Raw genomic sequence first — 17,726 nt, 5'->3', positions numbered from 1 at the left:
ATCGGGGTTTGGACCTGACTGCAGTTCGTCGTCGTGACCGACTTGAGTGGGCAAATGCTGGCAGTACATCCAACTGGCCTCACAACCGCAGACCACGTATAACCACACCAGCCCAGGACCTCGACATCCAGCATGTTCACCTCCATGATAGTCTGAGACCAGACAGCTGCAGCAACGGAAAAAAATGAAAAAACAGTCAGAAGCCGTCTCAGTGAAGCTCATCTGCATGCTCGTCGCCCTCATCGGGGTTTGGACCTGACTGCAGTTCGTCGTCGTGACCGACTTGAGTGGGCAAATGCTCACATTCAATGGCGTCTGGCAGGTTGGAGAGGCGTTCTGTTCACGGATGAGTCCAGGTTTTCACTGTTCAGGGCAGATGGCAGACAGCGCCTGGGGCGTCATGTGGGTGAGCGGTTTGCTGACTTCAACGTTGTGGATCAAGTGGCCCATGGTGGCAGTGAGGTTATGGTATGGGCAGGCGTATGTTATGGACAACTAACACAGGTGCATTTTATTAATGGCATTTTGAATGCACAGAGATACCGTGACGAGATCCTGAGGCCCATTGTTGTGCCATTCATCCACGACCATCACCTCATCTTGCAGCATGATAATGCACGGCCCCATATTGCAAGGATCTATACACAATTCCTGGAAGCTGAAAACATCCCAGTTCTTGCATGGGCAGCATACTCACCAGATATGTCACCCATTGAGCATGTTTTGGGATGCTCTGGATCGGCATATACGACCGCGTGTTCCAGTTCCTGCCAATATTCAGCAACTTCCCGCAGCTATTGAAGGTAAATGGTGGCCACACCAGATGCTGACTGGTTTTCTGAACCCCCTGTAAGGAAAAGCTGTGCACATTTCGGAGTGGCCTTTTATTGTGGGCAGTCTAAGGCACACCTGTGCAATATTCATGCTGTCTAATCAGCACCTTGATATGCCACACCTGTGAGGTGGGATGGATTATCTCTGCAAAGGAGAAGTGCTCACTAACGCAGATTTAGACAGATTTGTAATGGGTCTTTTGTGTATGTAGACCCATTACAAATAGAGTAATGGGTCTTTTGTGTATGTAGAAAAATTTTCAAGTCTTTGAGTTCAGCTCATGCAAAATGGGAGCAGAACCAAAAGTGTTGCGTTTATATTTTTGTTCGATGTACATTGGGAATATTGCAAAAGGTAGCTGCCTCGTGACTCTCCAGCAGCAAAGGCCAGATTCCCTGTATTGGGGTTTAAGGCTAAAAACCAGGGAACGCAATGATAATGCTTTTATGTCTAGACCTAATTGAAACCGGTTAGATGGCACAGTGGTTCCACACCCACAGTTCATTACATAGTTTATAAGGCCGAAAAAAGACATCTGTCCATCCAGTTCAGCCTGTTATCCTGCAAGTTGATCCAGAGGAAGGCAAAAAACCCTGTGAGGTAGAAGCCAATTTTTTTCACTTTAGAGGAAAAAATTCCTTCCCGACTCCAATCAGGCAATCAGAATAACTCCCTGGATCAACGACCCCTCTCTAGTAGCTATAGCCTGTAATATTATTGCACTCCAGAAATACATCCAGGCCCCTCTTGAACTCTTTTAGTGAACTTAACATCACCACCTACTGAAGAGTTCCATAGTCTCACTGCTCTTACGGTAAAGAAACCTCTTCTATGTTTGTGTACAAACCTTCTTTCCTCCAGACGCAGAGGATGTCCCCTCGTCACAGTCACAGTCCTGGGGATAAATAGATGATGGGAGAGATCTCTGTGCTGACCCCTGATATATTTATACATAGTTATTAAATCTCCCCTCGGTCGTCTTTTTTTATAACGTGAATAACCCTAATTTTGATAATCTTTCAGGGTACTGTAGTTGCCCCATTCCAGTTATTACTTTAGTTGCCCTCCTCTGAACCCTCTCCAGCACTGCTATGTCTTCCATGTTCACAGGAGCCCAGAACTGTACACAGTGCTCTATGTGTGGTCTGACTAGTGATTTGTAAAGTGGCAGGACTATGTTTTTTCATCACGGGCATCTATGCCCCTTTTGATTCAACATGTTGAAGTTTTATTCCACCGCCTCTCGGCATGTTTACCGTGCTGCCGCCGGAACTCCAGCCCGCCCCCATTAAAGTCAATTGGGCCGGAGCGGTAGTCCGGGGGCATGCGTGCACTAGCGGCAGCACAGATCCGACAGGCTGTTCACCCGCCAGAGTTCCTTGCCGCTAGTGTGAAAGTACCCTAAGTTGACTACATTTTGCTTTTTTGAAGCTTGGTATTTTTGTTCCTCCCTGAAGAAAAACTATTTTTAATGACAATTGGAAGGTTATTACTTTATGGTCACTATTTCCCAGGTATCCCCCAACCTGCACGTCTGTTATTCTGTCAGGTCTATTGGTTAATACTAAGTCCAGTGTGGCCGCCTCTCTTGTCGGATCCTGTACCAGTTGGGAAAGGTAATTGTCTTTGGTTATTGCCAAGAACCTGTTTCCTTTATGAGATGTACGGGTTTCATTTTCCCAGTCGATATCTGGGTAGTTGAAGTCCCCCATAATGACGACCTCATTATGATTTGCCGCCTCGTCTATTTCATTTTTCAATTTGTAAATGATAAAGAATGGAAACAAAAATAATTCGAAACATCTAGATTTATTCAGTATCGAGTAGGAACACTTCATTCCAGATTATTGTCCCAATATTCGGGCCATATAAATCCTCCTTTAGTGTTTATGAAGTCAGGAGATCAGAGACCTCCATGAACCGTCAGATGACGAGATTCAAAGAAAACAGAAAGTCACAGTTTGCAAACAGACAGATTTTTTTTTTTAACCCTTGTATTTCAGAATCAGCTGAACATTTTTAATAAACACTAATTAAAAGGGGTTTTTTTAGCCCAAAATTAGTAAAATGCAATCCTTTTAAATAATGCCCTCAAAGAAATCCATAGCCTTTAATAATAGGAAGCTTGGTTTTTAGCGTTTATCACTTACAACTGAGAACATTTTTGAAGACTGAATGATGAGTCTTCTGACCAGCTGAGCAGATTTCCATCCGTCTGAAGTTGTCTCACTGTAGACTAAGGTTTATCGTTAGCAACTGCAAAATCATTTGCATCTCTGACAATTTCTATAGCTGATTTTACTTACTGTATTTTGCAGACATTGAATATTATTGACTCAAAGTTTAACCCGTTTTCTTTCTGCTTAGGATGTTACAGAAGGGCTTTCCTTTGTTGTAGAGATCTGTGAAACTAATAAGCTGATAGATTGTGGATGTACCAATTAACCTAATTATACTTGCTAAGCTCCATTCTACAAGTATCTTTTTTTTCGGTCAGATGGTCTGTGTAATTAATATTGGGTTTTAGTTATAAAAGTGTTTTCTCGTGGCATTGCTTTTGAGAGAAGCTTTACTTTATCATCCTTGGTAGCATTCACCCGATAATGATTATATATTAAGCCATAGCTGTATATTGCTGGTATTGTTTACTGCTAATTGGACTATTCACTAAACTATGAGGTCAAATTCTGTCACTAATGATTGCTATTAATGTTATTCTTAATGATTGCTAATGACCAAGCTATCCATTTTCCAAGCATTGCTTTTCTTAGACCACTTACATGGCGTAGTCTGCCACACTATCTTTTCCAGGTCCCAATAGGCCCTTTTCTACTGCATGAAACTGGCACAACTGTACTCGATAATGTTTTTCCAGTAGGCTAAAGTTGCATGGTACCAGTTCTACCCTGCTCTCCTCGCCTTAAAGGAAACATGTCTTCACTTTCTAAGCCTATTTATCCACTCACCTTTCTATAAATACTTTTTAATACATTAACAAATATTAAAATCAATTCTGAACAAACTATTAGTTCAGAGAAAAACCTAAAATAAATGTTCCCGTCATATATGTAAATGCACTTAGATGAGTCCTGTGTCCTCCATGCTTCAGAGATGAGTCCGTGTTCTCTGACTCTTGGAGTGCAGCCACGCCCACAAACAAGACACACCCTCAACGGTTGCTCAACTCCACCCCTTCCCTTCAAAGTCTCGCAGCTGCGCAGTATACATTATATGATCAGTGTGAGATGAGGAGTAGCGTTGATGGCGAATATTCTAATCGCTAATTTTTATCGTGAATCTCGGCACTTCGAGAATTCGCAAAGATCTAGAATATAGTGCTATATCTTTGTAATCGCAAACATCCTAGATTCTTTTTTTATCAGTGAGTGAGGTGACTGGTTCTGCACATGCGTGGGATTTGGAACGTGAGTTCGGGAGGAGAGTAGGATCTTTAGGTTCTGTAACTCTTATAACGGGAGGTGGGGTTAGGAATGGGAAGTGATGAGTTAAGCATTTACTTTACATAACTTGAAAAAAGCAAAAGTGGACTGTAAGAGAAGTACTTGGGGGTGTTAAAAAAAAAAAATAATACACTAGGATGATTAAGGTGGGGGAGAACTATCTCAGGATGCCGATGATTCTTATGGTTAAAAAACGGTGACAGGTTCTCTTTAATTTTGGTACCAGGTAGTTTGTTTTCCACTGTTTACATGACACACCCTCATTTACATACCACTTTAGTGGCTATTCTGTAAAACCAATCTGTATTCAACAGTGTGGTCACGTGACCTTCATGGTTCAGGCTTGGCCCTCTTGGGTCCTCTTTAGATGTGGTACCAAAAAAGTACCACATCTGAGGAAGCCAAAGTGTGATTAAACCAAGGTCCAATAAAATTGAATTAATTGAAATAGAATTAATAAATTCTTCACCTAGTGATATATCCACCCATACTGCAAAAATAGTCACTGGGGAGATGTAACATAATTTTTTGCAAACCAATGAGAGGTGGAATCTTTTGCACCAATTTAGTTGCTCTTCCCCTGTTACTTTGGTTTCAAGAGCACCTTCAGCTGAGCAAATAATTGACAAAGCAATTTATCTTGTTAGATAGGATATGGGTTACATTTCTTGGATACTTTTTGTTGAGCTTCTTAAATTCATCAGAATGATTGATTGTATTTTGCATAAAAGTTAAAGGGATTTTCCCATCTAAATATTTGTGGCAGATCCACAGAATTTACCATAAATGTTGAACATATCTGTGGGACGTGGCCCATCTCGAGAATAGGGGCCCACCTTGTGTCCACACATCGGCTTCTCTTCAATTTTTGGCTATTTCACTAACTCCCTGAGAAGTGAATGTAGAGGGCCGCACATGTATGGCCTCCTCTCCATTCACAGTGGCTGCAAGATGTAGCCACATTTTCGAGATATTGTAGGTGTGGGTCCAGATATCAGTCCTATGCCTATTGGACATTTAGGGCATATCCTGTGAATATACCATAAGTGTTGATATGGGAATAACTTTTTCAGACGGAAAGGAAATTTATGGCAACCAAGCTCAGTACTTCTTTTTTTTTTTTTTTTTTTTTGACATCATTATCATTATATGTACATTGCTCCACTTTGAGAAACGTGACATATCAGTAGTATTAAAAACTTTTATTTTCCCTCCTAGGAGTATTGTCCAGTCTGATGAGAAATTGGTGATCAGTGCTTCCTGGGCCAAGGATGATGATATTACACGGCTTTTAAAGTCGCTTCCCAACTGGTTGAACATGACTCAGCCTAAGCAGTTAAGACCGAAAAGAGAAGATGAGGAGGATTTTATACGGTAACTTAAACTCCAATCCTTACGTTTCTGTATATAGGCTTACACATTTGGAGGAACTAAATTGTACCTGTACTTCAGCAAAAATTTTGATATGTCATAGTGAGATTTGAAAGGTTTTGATCTGTGGGGTCTGAATGCTGAGACCCCAGCTGATCACTAAAATGACAATACAGAAGCATTCACACAGAGTGCCCTCTCTTCTTGCTGCTGAAGATGGGCTCAGTAAAAAGTCTATGAAGCCATCTTCAGTCCGTCTCTTGCAACGAGGAGAAACGGGGGTCTGTGTAAGCACCTCTATCTTTAATACCATCTTCCTGAATGCAGTGTACTCCAAATTCATTTCATCAAGAGGATGACTCTGGGGTTGTCTACAAATAATGTCAGGTCTTACAAGACATAAGTGTTCATAAAGTATTTGCACTTGAAAAAACCCTGATTACACTCCCTCTGTTACTGAAATATTTTATATAGGTCTCAAAAATGATGCAGGTGCTTCATAAATATAGTGTTCAACCTGATCACCACATATTTTCAAAAAAAATGTAGTTCATACATTGATCAAACAATCCATTATTCTGATTTAAAAAAATGTGTTATTATTTCAATTTTTCTACTTTAGTATGTCTTGCAAATAATGACAAGGCCCTGATTTATGAATACCGAGTGTGCTATGCTGTTTTTGGTATCCTCTGCGCCGCCCGAGGATTCATTTAGTTTATGGTGAGCCATAAATTAAATGCCTCCTCCAGCAGTCTTTGCGCTTGATTGAACTCTCATAGCTGGCATCGATTTAATTTATGCTAGGAAATGGTGATAAATGTTCTGGGGCCAATGGTCCGCCCACACACCCCTGATTGATTTGCCTGTACTTGCTCCTCCCTACCCTGTTTCCCCGAAAATAAGACAGTGTCTTATATTAATTTTTGCTCCCAAAGATTCGCTAGGTCTTATTTTCAGGGATGTCTTATTTTTCCATGAAGAAAAATACGGTACACATTTATTGTTGAACAAAAAAAATCAGGGTGGGGAGGGGGATCACTTAAAATGGCACAGGGGTATCAGGGTGGGGAGGGGATCACTTAAAATGACACAGGGGGATCAAGGGGGGGTCAAAATGGCACAGGAGAATCAGAGGGGGGGGATTACCGTGCCATTTTAGTACCCCCTTCTGATCCTCCTGTGTCATTTTGATCCCCCCCCCGATCCCCCTGTGTCATTTTAAATGATCCCCCTACCCACCCTGATACCCCTGTGCCATTTTAAGTGATCCCCCTCCCCACCCTGATACCCATGTGCCATTTTAAGTGATCCCCCTGTGTCATTTTAAATGATCCCCCTCCCCTGTGCCAGGTATTTAGTCCCCCCCTTCACCAGACATCCCCCACCTTCTATCAGATATTCCCTCCCCTTACCTGTCACCCCTGTGTGTCTGTGCCAGCCAAGTTGTCAGTCAGCCAGACTCCGTCATGGCAGAGCGAGCAGCGGGCGGAAGAAGGCGGCGGCTTGTCCTGGCAACGGCGCGGTCTCTCTGATTTAAAGAGACCTCGCACCTGCTGCGCTGCAGCCAATCAGTGAGCTGCGTGGCGGCGCCCGTAGGGTCCAGAGGAGTCAGACGCCTTACGGTACCGTAGCTTCGGGGGCCTTATACTGGGGTGGCTTTATTATCGGGGAGGCCTTATTTTCGGGGGGATGTCTTATTATCGGGGAGGCCTTATTTTCGGGGGGGATGCCTTATATCACAGCGCAAGGCAAAACTAGAAGTAGGTCTTATTTTTCGGGGGATGTCTTATTTTCGGGGAAACACGGTAGTAGCCACATTTTTTTGCTTGTAAAGGGAGCAACTCTGTTAAAGGGATTGTCCGAGTTATTTTTTTGTTCTTTGTATGTTTCTAACTAGGCAAAGGTAAGGACTTTACAATTCACTTACTTTATCTCCAGTTGCTGGTTTCTCAGATTTCACTGAGGGTCACATGACCTGTGATGTCAGCTTCTCTCCCTGCTATGATGATGTTTGGTGCACAAGCCTGAGAGCAGATATGTGTCTGTACAGAGAAGTCACTGTGCTGGCCACGCCCCCCCCCCTGCTCTGCCGTCTGCTGCTCTCTGCCCTATGTCTCCCTCCCACTGGATACTTCAGGAAAGAATAACCCCTTCAGGAGCACAGACTCAGGGCTGAAGGCTTTACTGAGTCGCTGCAGGCAGTGAGGAGACAAATGCTGGGCACAGGAGCTCACAGACTAGAGGAGTTCTGCACAAGAACAGGTAGGGAGAAGATCCTGTGTGTATCAGCAGTGTCATTGTACAGCTGCGGCTTGTAGTCCTACACATACAACATGCTGCTGAGTCTCCCAGCAGGCAGACATGTCACTCAGGGCAGCACTTATATTCACTACCTTTGAAGAGCAGTGGGGAGGGGCAGAGATTGACAAAGGGACAGAAGAGAACCAGGGTAATAAGGAAATATAATTTGTTTTGCCTAAAACAAGCTTAGCTTAGTTATATATTGCTGACAATCAGATTTACAGTGCTATATATTCTTTTTTTTTTCATAACTCGGACAACCCCTTTAATATATATATGTTAGCCACTTTTTCACATGTAGCCTATTAAAAATAGGAAGTGTCCTTTTTCATGGCCATTTTAAACTATTTTTGCATCTATTTTCTGACCACCTGTCTGTTGTTAACAGCTCTATTTACAGGCTGTTAAAAAAAAAAAAAAAAAAAAAAAACGTGAATAGCCACATTGACTTAATTCTAAAAATGCCAGTATGACCGCTAGTTAAACGGCTATTACGCAACCATTTTTTCTGTCCTTGTAAATGTAGAAATGTAGCCTTAGGCAATTCATATAAAAAAAAAATCCTTGTAAATACATTATACACAAAAGCTAAATATTCAGTAATTCTATGTATGTATCAAATAGGACAAAGAGGAATATAGAGTATAGAAGTATACAGTTTAACTGTGCATGGGTTCACACTAGCACTAGTAGGTTCTTTTCATGACACCACTTTTGCACTGGACAAAAAAATCTGGGATGCAGAACTTTTTTGGCAGAATCTGGAGCAAAACCCCCCCTAATAGAACCTCTAATGTGAATACAGCCTAAAATGTTAAATAAAATAAAAAACAATCCTGAAACATTGAAAAGGGGGTATACTGTAAAATTGCTCTTAGATATATAAATATACAGTGGGAAAAATAAGCATTTGATACACTGGCGATTTTGCAAGTTTTCCCACCTACAAAGAATGCAGAGGTCTGTAATTCCACAAAATCATATTGTATAATTTTTTAATAATTAATTTGCATTTTATTGCATGAAATAAGTATTTGATCACCTACCAACCGGCCAGAATTCTGGCTCTCACAGACCTGTAAGTTTTTCTTTAAGAAGCCCTCCTACTCTGCACTCATTGCCTGTATTAATTGCATCTGTTTGAACTCGTTACCTGTATAAAAGACACCTGTCAATCACAATCCAACCTCTCCACTGTGGCCAAGACCAAAGAGCTTTCTAAGGACACCTGGGACAAAACTGTAGACCTGCACAAAGCTAGGAGGGGCTACAGGACAATAGGCAAGCAGCTTAGTGAGAAGGCAACAACTGTTAGCACCATTATTAGAAAAAGGAAGAAACACAAGATGACTGTAAGTCTTCCTTGGTCTGGGGCTCCATGCAAGATCTTGCCTCGTGGGGTAAGGATGATTCTTAGAAAGGTCAGGAATCAGTCCCGAACTACACGGGAGAACCTAGTCAATGACCTGAAGAGAGCTAGGACCACAGTCTCAAAGATTACTATTAGTAACACACTATGTCATCATTAATTAAAATCCTGCAGGGCACGCAATATCCCCCTGCTCACGCCTCCACATGTCCAGGCCCGTTTGAAGTTCGCCAATGACCATCTGGATGATCCAGAGGAAGCATGGGACAAGCTCATGTGGTCAGATGACACCAAAATAGAACTTTTTGGTATCAACTCCACTCGCCATGTTTGGAGGAAGAAGGAGGATGAGTACAACCCCAAGAACACTGTCCCAACCGAGAAGCATGGGGGTGGAAACATACTTTGGGGGTGGTTTTCTGCAAAGGGGACAAGACAACTGCACCGTATTGAAGGAAGGATGGATGGGGCCATGTATCGCAAGAGCATTGAAGATGGGTCGTGGCTGGCTCTTACAGCATGACAAGGACCCGAAAAACACAGCCAGGGCAACTAAGGAGTGGCTCCATTAGAAGCCAGTCTCCAGACCTGAACCCAATCGAAAATCTTTGGAGGTAACTGAAACTCAAGAACTACAGGAAACGTCTGAACTCTGTAATTGCAAACAAAGGTTTCTTTACAAAATATTAAGTTCTGTTTTTCTACTGTATCAAATACTTATTTCATGCAATAAAATGCAAATTAATCATTTAAAAATCATACAAAGTGATTGTCTGGATGTTTTTTTTCCTGTCTCTCACAGTGTATATATTATAAAAATTATACACCTCTCCATTCTTTGTAGGTGGCAAAACTTGCAAAATCTCCAGTGTATTAAATACTTATTTTCCCCACTGTACGTTGAGCTAAAAATTCTTAACAAGCCATTTCATACAAGACTTATTGGGTTTATAAGAGTACTGAGTCTTGGTATTTGCCATCACACCACAGGCATTTTTGTTCTGTTTGATAGATGGTTTTCCTGCAGTGTGATTCTGTCTGTGAATGTGCATTGTATCATTTATGCTTTATGAATCATTCTCATCTACATATATTTTCAATGAAACTCCACTTTAATGGAGACTGGTGTTCTGTTACTCTTCATTCAATGGTCTTTTCTATTCTGCTGCTTGCTGCTGTCATTGTGGATGGGGTTTTTAATCTTGATAGACCTATGGCACATACTGACAGTTTGTGTGCATATCCATAAACAGTTTTCGGATTCATACATTGTGTAAACTAGGCCTTTTGGGCAAAAGTTTCATATTTGCTTAAAGAAACACTCCCACGTTTTTTTTTTTTTCTTTTTCTGACCTGTTAGAAAGATACATGATGTAAACTGTAGTGAAGGTCATTTTTGTAGTAGTAACTATATTTGTGAGTTATAACCTCCCTTCTGGTCCTCAATGTCAGTCTTCTAGAATGATAGAGAAACTGAGTTCCTGTCATGAGGCAGTTGGAGATCAGACTCTTGGTCACATGACACAGCTAAGGAACAGAAGGGAGAGTATATCTCACAAATATAGTCACCAGTAAGAAGATTACCTTCACTATCACTATCATGTACCTTTCTAATGAGCCAGAGAATAAAGATTTTTGTAGGAGTGCTTCTTTAAAGGGATTGATTGTTTAGGGGTGTTCATTTGTTTATATATATATATATATGGCTTATAGAGGGTTAAAAAACAAAAACTAGAGCTGGTAGTCTGCCCCAGCCAGTGATTGGATAAGTGAGTCTTTCCTGGCATTTCCAGTGTGTCATCCCTGGACCAGGAAGTGGAAAGAAGCAAGAACCAGAGCAGCATTGGAACAGCACTGGGCGAGGTGGTGAAAAAGAGAGTGGCTTTTTTTTTTTTTTTTTCTTTTTACTCCTGTGAGCCATATATAAAAAGTTAATCCTGCTGGACAATCTCTTTAAGGCTACATGCACACGACAGTATGTGTTTTGCGGTCCGTATGCAATCCTTTTTTTTTTTTTATGAACCATTGTAACAATGCCTAAAATGGACAAGAATAGGACATATAGGATGAACATACTGATGCGGACTCATTGAAATGAATGGGTCCGCATCCTATCCGCAAAACAACGTAACGGACACGAAAACAAACAACGTTCGTGTGCATGTAGCCTAATGCTTATATTTCTACAGTGTTGCGTGTCGTCTAATCTGCTTTTGCACCCCCTGAATTTGATGGATGCTCAGTGTGAACAGATTAGACTTCACTTCTCTTCTTGTAGTATGGTTCAGTGACGATGAGAGGAAATGTCACAATTGCTATCCCTCTGTCCCAAAGGAAGATGTGTGATAGTGGAGTTGTGCCAGTGAACTAAATACTTCACCCAGTGTTTTGGCGACACATCGTCTCCTTGCTTAGCTATTGAGGCGTGTGATTAAATGGACAGTGATACTTTTATCTTGTAAATCAGCAATTCATATGTAGGTCCTTGCCTGTCTATAGCACTATATAGGTTGTTGGTCTGATATGTTTTATACCTTATTCTGAGTAAATTGTTCTTCTGCTTGTATTTATTTTTCTTAATGTGCAGGGCTGATTACAAAGCTGTATAAGCCTCATACATTGTATTCTGAACTTTCACAGCACGTTCCTGCTCTAGCATTGAATACTGACTTTCTCCCTCTCGCTGCTGTACATAGCATATTTGATGTACCAGTCATTTTAAATAAGACTATTAATCTTTTGTGATTAATATTGCTTGCATGTTGTTGCATAATCACATACTGATTGCTTATTTTAGTGTTTCTGATTGATGATGGCCACATACGTATGTAGAAATTATCGTCCTAGCTTTTATTTTTTTCTCAGATCCAGATCAAAGCCAAATTTACTGAAGCAATTTTTGTCTGATTGCGGACCTGTAGGTTGTTGTAAATTGTAGTAAACAGAGAATAGTTCTCTGCTTTAATCTCTTGTGATAATCACCCTGGATTACAACACTTCACAATCAAGCGTCTGGAAAAGTCGCAATCAAGCAACATGGCAACCAGAGAAACCATTCACTAAATCTAATTGTATTTTGATTCAGATGTTGAATCATTGTTTTTGACTTAGTACAAAGTCTTCCAAATATTAATGTCGACCTCCTATATGTAAAACCAATTTTCCAGTTTTCTACATACGGTATGTAATGTAGCAACCACTTGATAACAGAGTGTGTTCTCCTTCATTCAGCAGAAAACAGCTGATTGGCATAGGTTCGGAAAACTGGTATTATTAGGGAAGGTGCGTCTGTAGGGGAGTACACAGATTTCATATGGCCCCATAGCAAAACCTCCACTGCCCCACCTAGCTTCCCAGTACACCCGTCAAAAACTCCCAGACATGTAATACAAAGCACAATTTTAGATTTACAATTTTTATGTGGAAGAATTTGTTATGAAAACAAAAAAGTGGAGCTGGTGCAAATATTGCTCTCAGTCTCAACACCGTATTCTCAATGTATTTACACCAGACAACTGTCAGAAATACATTGATAAATCTCCCCCATACAATTCAAAATCACTGCTTCACTTTACATAATATATTACAGAACTAACTGCCTGTAGCCGCCACTAGAGGGAGCTCCATGCATAGGAATTTATACAGTTGTCTGCAATGGAAGCTGTAATAAGCTCTGATTTCCTGCTAATGGTGGTAGCTGCAGGGAATCAGTTTTGTAAAATGGACGTTATGCTACTGCATGTCTGACTACACATTTCCAAAGCATTACTTGAACACCATTCAGATGCTTGGCTGACCATATTATGAATAGAATATTCCCTGTGTACCATAATGGGATCCACCTTTATAGAGTAGCCCTTCCTGACTGTTTATAGGGGTGTATAGGGACCCCTACCCCGGTGTCGATATGCATTAATATGAATTGTGAGCAAACAGCTCCTATAATTTTCTGAGAGTGGGCAAAGTCATGGAGATTCTTTTTAGCTTATCGATGTAAAATAGCTGGGAAAACATACTGGTCATTCATTTTTGTACACAGAACCACCTTTGCTTAGCTCAGATGCCATGTAAAATTCTAGAATGTGGTTGTTTCATGCAAGATATGGAAACATTGCTCTGATTTGCATTGCTCTGTTGACCTGAATTGAGGAATAACTTCCTTATTATTTGGATTATAAAGTTAAACCTAAAAATACCATTGGCACTGCATGTGGAAATCTAAAAATAAAGTCACCAAACTTATTAATAATGAGTGCCAATCAGCAAGTATATTGGTACTTAAAGGCCTTTAAATGGTTTTCAGGTAATAAAGCCTGTGTGGTAGCCGCATCTTCTGAACCAACAGCTGGCTCATCTGACCTGACCTCACATGATTGTAGTCTGTGGTGCTGTCAGTCTGTCTGACCACGGATGTGCTGTATTGTACACACATGATAATCAGTGATGAGTGACAGGGGCAATATTCGAATTTGCAATATTTTTTTTTAGACAAATATTCGGCATATATTCGAGAATTCGTGATCTCCAGTCATTATTTTCTTGATTGCGGAAATCGGCAATCAGAAAATTTGCGATCAACACTACTCCTAAAGTCAAAGCTATTACTGCCTTCTCATTGGCCCACAAGCAAGAAGCAGTGAGAGATCATGGGTACTGATGATGAAAAAAAATCTTGAATATTCGCGATTACAAAGATCTAGCACTATATTCTAGATATTTGCGAATTCTCGAAGTGCGAATATTCACAATAAAAATTTGCGGTTAGAATATTCGCGATCAACACTAATGATAATGTAAGTACAGTACAGCAAACCCAGAGTCAGGCAGGAACTGTCAGTATCGTAATTCACTATGATGCTGTGAGTTCGGATCAGATGACCCATGATTGTTCCGAGAAATGCAGCCAACATATGGACCGTTGTTCCAGGACAACACATAGCCGTGTGGCAATAATCTTATGTTGGATAACTGCTTGAATGTGGCCATTTCTTTACGTTATTGCCGGCAGCACATTTCCAGTTAACAAAAGTGCTGCTGACAAACAAGCATGTCTATGCCCGCATGATAAATCTAATCAGTGAAATAAAAAATACCGGATTTTTAGCCCCATAAGACACCATTTTCTTTCCCCCAAAGGGAATATCACTGTGTCTTATGAGGTGAATACCAATGAGCTTCCATTATGGAAGTGCTCATTAGTACTGGAGGACCAGGAAGCGGTGAATGCAGCACTCCCCGGGCTCTGTACCCGCCTCTTCCTGGTCCTCTGCCTTCAGTTGTGCTGTGGCTGTGCACAGAGTCAGGGTGCTCTGTGATCTTGCGTCGGGTCACAGTGCAGCCGCGGCAGGAAGAAGAGGAGAGCTGGATCCTGCGGCGTCCAGAACAGGAGAGAGGTAAGTTGATTTTTTTATTTTATGTGATCTGAGGCATGGGGGTCTGATCTAAGTCATGGGTGTCTCATCTGAGATCTGAATGTACAGTCGTGGCCAAAAGTTTTGAGAATGACACAAATATTAGTTTTCACAAAGTCTGCTGCTAAACTGCTTTTAGATCTTTGTTTCAGTTGTTTCTGTGATGTAGTGAAATATAATTACACGCACTTCATACGTTTCAAAGGCTTTTATCGACAATTACATGACATTTATGCAAAGAGTCAGCATTTGCAGTGTTGGCCCTTCTTTTTCAGGACCTCTGCAATTCGACTGGGCATGCTCTCAATCAACTTCTGGGCCAATTCCTGACTGATAGCAACCCATTCTTTCATAATCACTTCTTGGAGTTTGTCAGAATTAGTGGGTTTTTGTTTGTCCACCCGCCTCTTGAGGATTGACCACAAGTTCTCAATGGGATTAAGATCTGGGGAGTTTCCAGGCCATGGACCCAAAATGTCAACGTTTTGGTCCCAAGCCACTTAGTTATCACTTTTGCCTTATGGCACGATTCTCCATCGTGCTGGAAAATGCATTGTTCTTCACCAAACTGTTGTTGGATTGTTGGAAGAAGTTGCTGTTGGAGGGTGTTTTGGTACCATTCTTTATTCATGGCTGTGTTTTGGGGCAAAATTGTGAGTGAGCCCACTCCCTTGGATGAGAAGCAACCCCACACATGAATGGTCTCAGGATGCTTTACTGTTGGCATGACACAGGACTGATGGTAGCGCTCACCTTTTCTTCTCTGGACAAGCCTTTTTCCTGATGCCCCAAACAATTGGAAAGAGGCTTCATCGGAGAATATGACTTTGCCCCAGTCCTCAGCAGTCCATTCACCATATTTTCTGCAGAAGATCAATCTGTCCCTGATGGTTTTTTTTGCAGAGAAGTGGCTTCTTTGCTGCCCTTCTTGACACCAGGCCATCTTCCAAAAGTCTTTGTCTCACTGTGCGTGCAGATGCGCTCACACCTGCCTGCTGCCATTCCTGAGCAAGCTCTGCACTGGTGGTACTCCGATCCCGCAGCTGAATCCTCTTTAGGAGACGATCCTGGCGCTTGCTGGACTTTCTTGGACGCCCTGAAGCCTTCTTAACAAGAATTGAACCTCTTTCCTTGAAGTTCTTGATGATCCTATAAATTGTTGATTGAGGTGCAATCTTAGTAGCCACAATATTCTTGCCTGTGAAGCCATTTTTATGCAACGCAATGATGGCTCCAGGTGTTTCTTTGCAGGTCACCATGGTTAGCAATGGAAGAACAATGATTTCAAGCACCACCCTCCTTTTAACAGGTCAAGTCTGCCATTTTAACCCAATCAGCCTGACATAATGATCTCCAGCCTTGTGCTCGTCAACATTCTCACCTGAGTTAACAAGACGATTACTGAAATGATCTCAGCAGGTCCTTTAATGACAGCAATGAAATTCAGTGGAAAGGTTTTTTGGGGATTAAGTTAATTTTCATGGCAAAGAAGGACTATGCAATTCATCTGATAACTCTTCATACCATTCTGGAGTATATGCAAATTGCTATTCTAAAAACTTAAGCAGCAACTTTTCCAATTTCCAATATTTATGTAATTCTCAAAACTTTTGTCCACGACTGTATATTCGGGCTCTTATCTGAGGTCTGTCTGATTGGGGGTCATTCACATTGGGGTCTGAGCTGAGGTCTGATTGAGGGTCTTATTAACATTGGGGTTGTGATTGGGGCTGTGAGATGAGGTCTGATTAACATTGAGGGTCTGTTTCTGGTCTAATGAAAAATATTTGTTTCTTATTGTCCTACTCTAAAACTTAGGGGCGTCTTATTGGCAGGTGCACCTTATATGGCGAAAAATACGATATTTGCTCATTTATCAGCAGAATGGGGGAATGTTTGTGCAAATGACACTGAGCCAGTCTGCTGAGCTTCAATATATTTGTACAGTTTGTCTTTGCCTGGCAGTTGCCTGGTCAGAGGCTAAGCCTAAAGCTAAGGGAGGAGACGCACATAAAACTAAAATTCAGTCTTTGTTTTTGACATTATAGTGACATTGTACGTTACACAATGTGCATGTATTTGACAAAGTTATGTTTGGAAGAATTAGAGGATTCATTTTGGTGGTAAGAATTATTGATTGAACAAACCACCTTAAAGGGGTTTTTAACCTTTGTGATGTTTTTTACAGATGGCACAGCGTGGCCAGACTAACCTGATCCCTGCTGCTGGTTTCCAGCTCCATCACTGCCCTGCCCTCTGTGCAGGTCCTAGGTCTTTCCGTGAATTGGGGCACATGACCCAGTGACGTGCTGCATGCGGTCAGTGATTGGCTGCAGCAGTCACACACCTAGTGTCAAATTGGATGTTAATATGGGGAGACCTGACATCTGCAAAATGTGAACCCAGTGGCGAAGATCGGGTAAGTATGATCACCACCATGGGTCTGGCAATGCTGTTGGACCGGTAAAAGAAAAAAAAAAAAACCATCAGGTGGACAACGCCTTCACGTATTTGGACATAACTGCATTTGGACTTAGTCATGTGCTTACCGGGGCTGTGACACTATAAAGTGTTAGCCCCCGAGTCTCTGCTCTCCCCTAGAGTAGAGACACAGTGGAAGCCGGCAAGGGACCAATCCGAGTGGTCCCTTTCCGGCAAGCTTTCTGATTGGCTAGTCTCTGCAGCCTAACCAATCAGAACGCTTCATTGAGAAATGCTGGAGATCACGGACTGAAATCAGGCATAACTGTTACTCTGCTCTTGCCCATGATAATTATTAGCCCCCCATATGCCGCCATTGTTCCCTTTGATTGGTACATCCTGATGCCCCCTGCAGCTTCTTCCGTTCTTTGCTGGCTATGACACTCTAACTTACATTTGACACTCTGCTGCTACGGCCGAAATTGGTGCTGGCACAGATCTCGGCTGTTTAACCCCCATAGATGCCACCGTCTCTCTTCCATCGGGCCACTGCTG

General features: G+C 41.7%; 1 protein-coding gene across 1 annotated transcript in view; it reads left to right on the top strand.

Annotated features, from left to right (window-relative positions):
- EXOC4 (exocyst complex component 4) overlaps positions 1–17,726 on the top strand; it is a 499,321-nt gene that overhangs the window by 369,453 nt on the left and 112,142 nt on the right. Inside the window, exon 13 of the mRNA XM_044279994.1 lies at positions 5,514–5,669. Coding sequence (XP_044135929.1) covers positions 5,514–5,669 — 156 coding nt within the window. The remainder of the gene's footprint in view (positions 1–5,513; positions 5,670–17,726) is intronic.

This window comes from Bufo gargarizans, chromosome 2, assembly GCF_014858855.1.
Source record: "Bufo gargarizans isolate SCDJY-AF-19 chromosome 2, ASM1485885v1, whole genome shotgun sequence".
NCBI classification, from domain to species: domain Eukaryota; kingdom Metazoa; phylum Chordata; class Amphibia; order Anura; family Bufonidae; genus Bufo; species Bufo gargarizans.
This window is presented reverse-complemented; position numbering and strand designations above follow the sequence as displayed.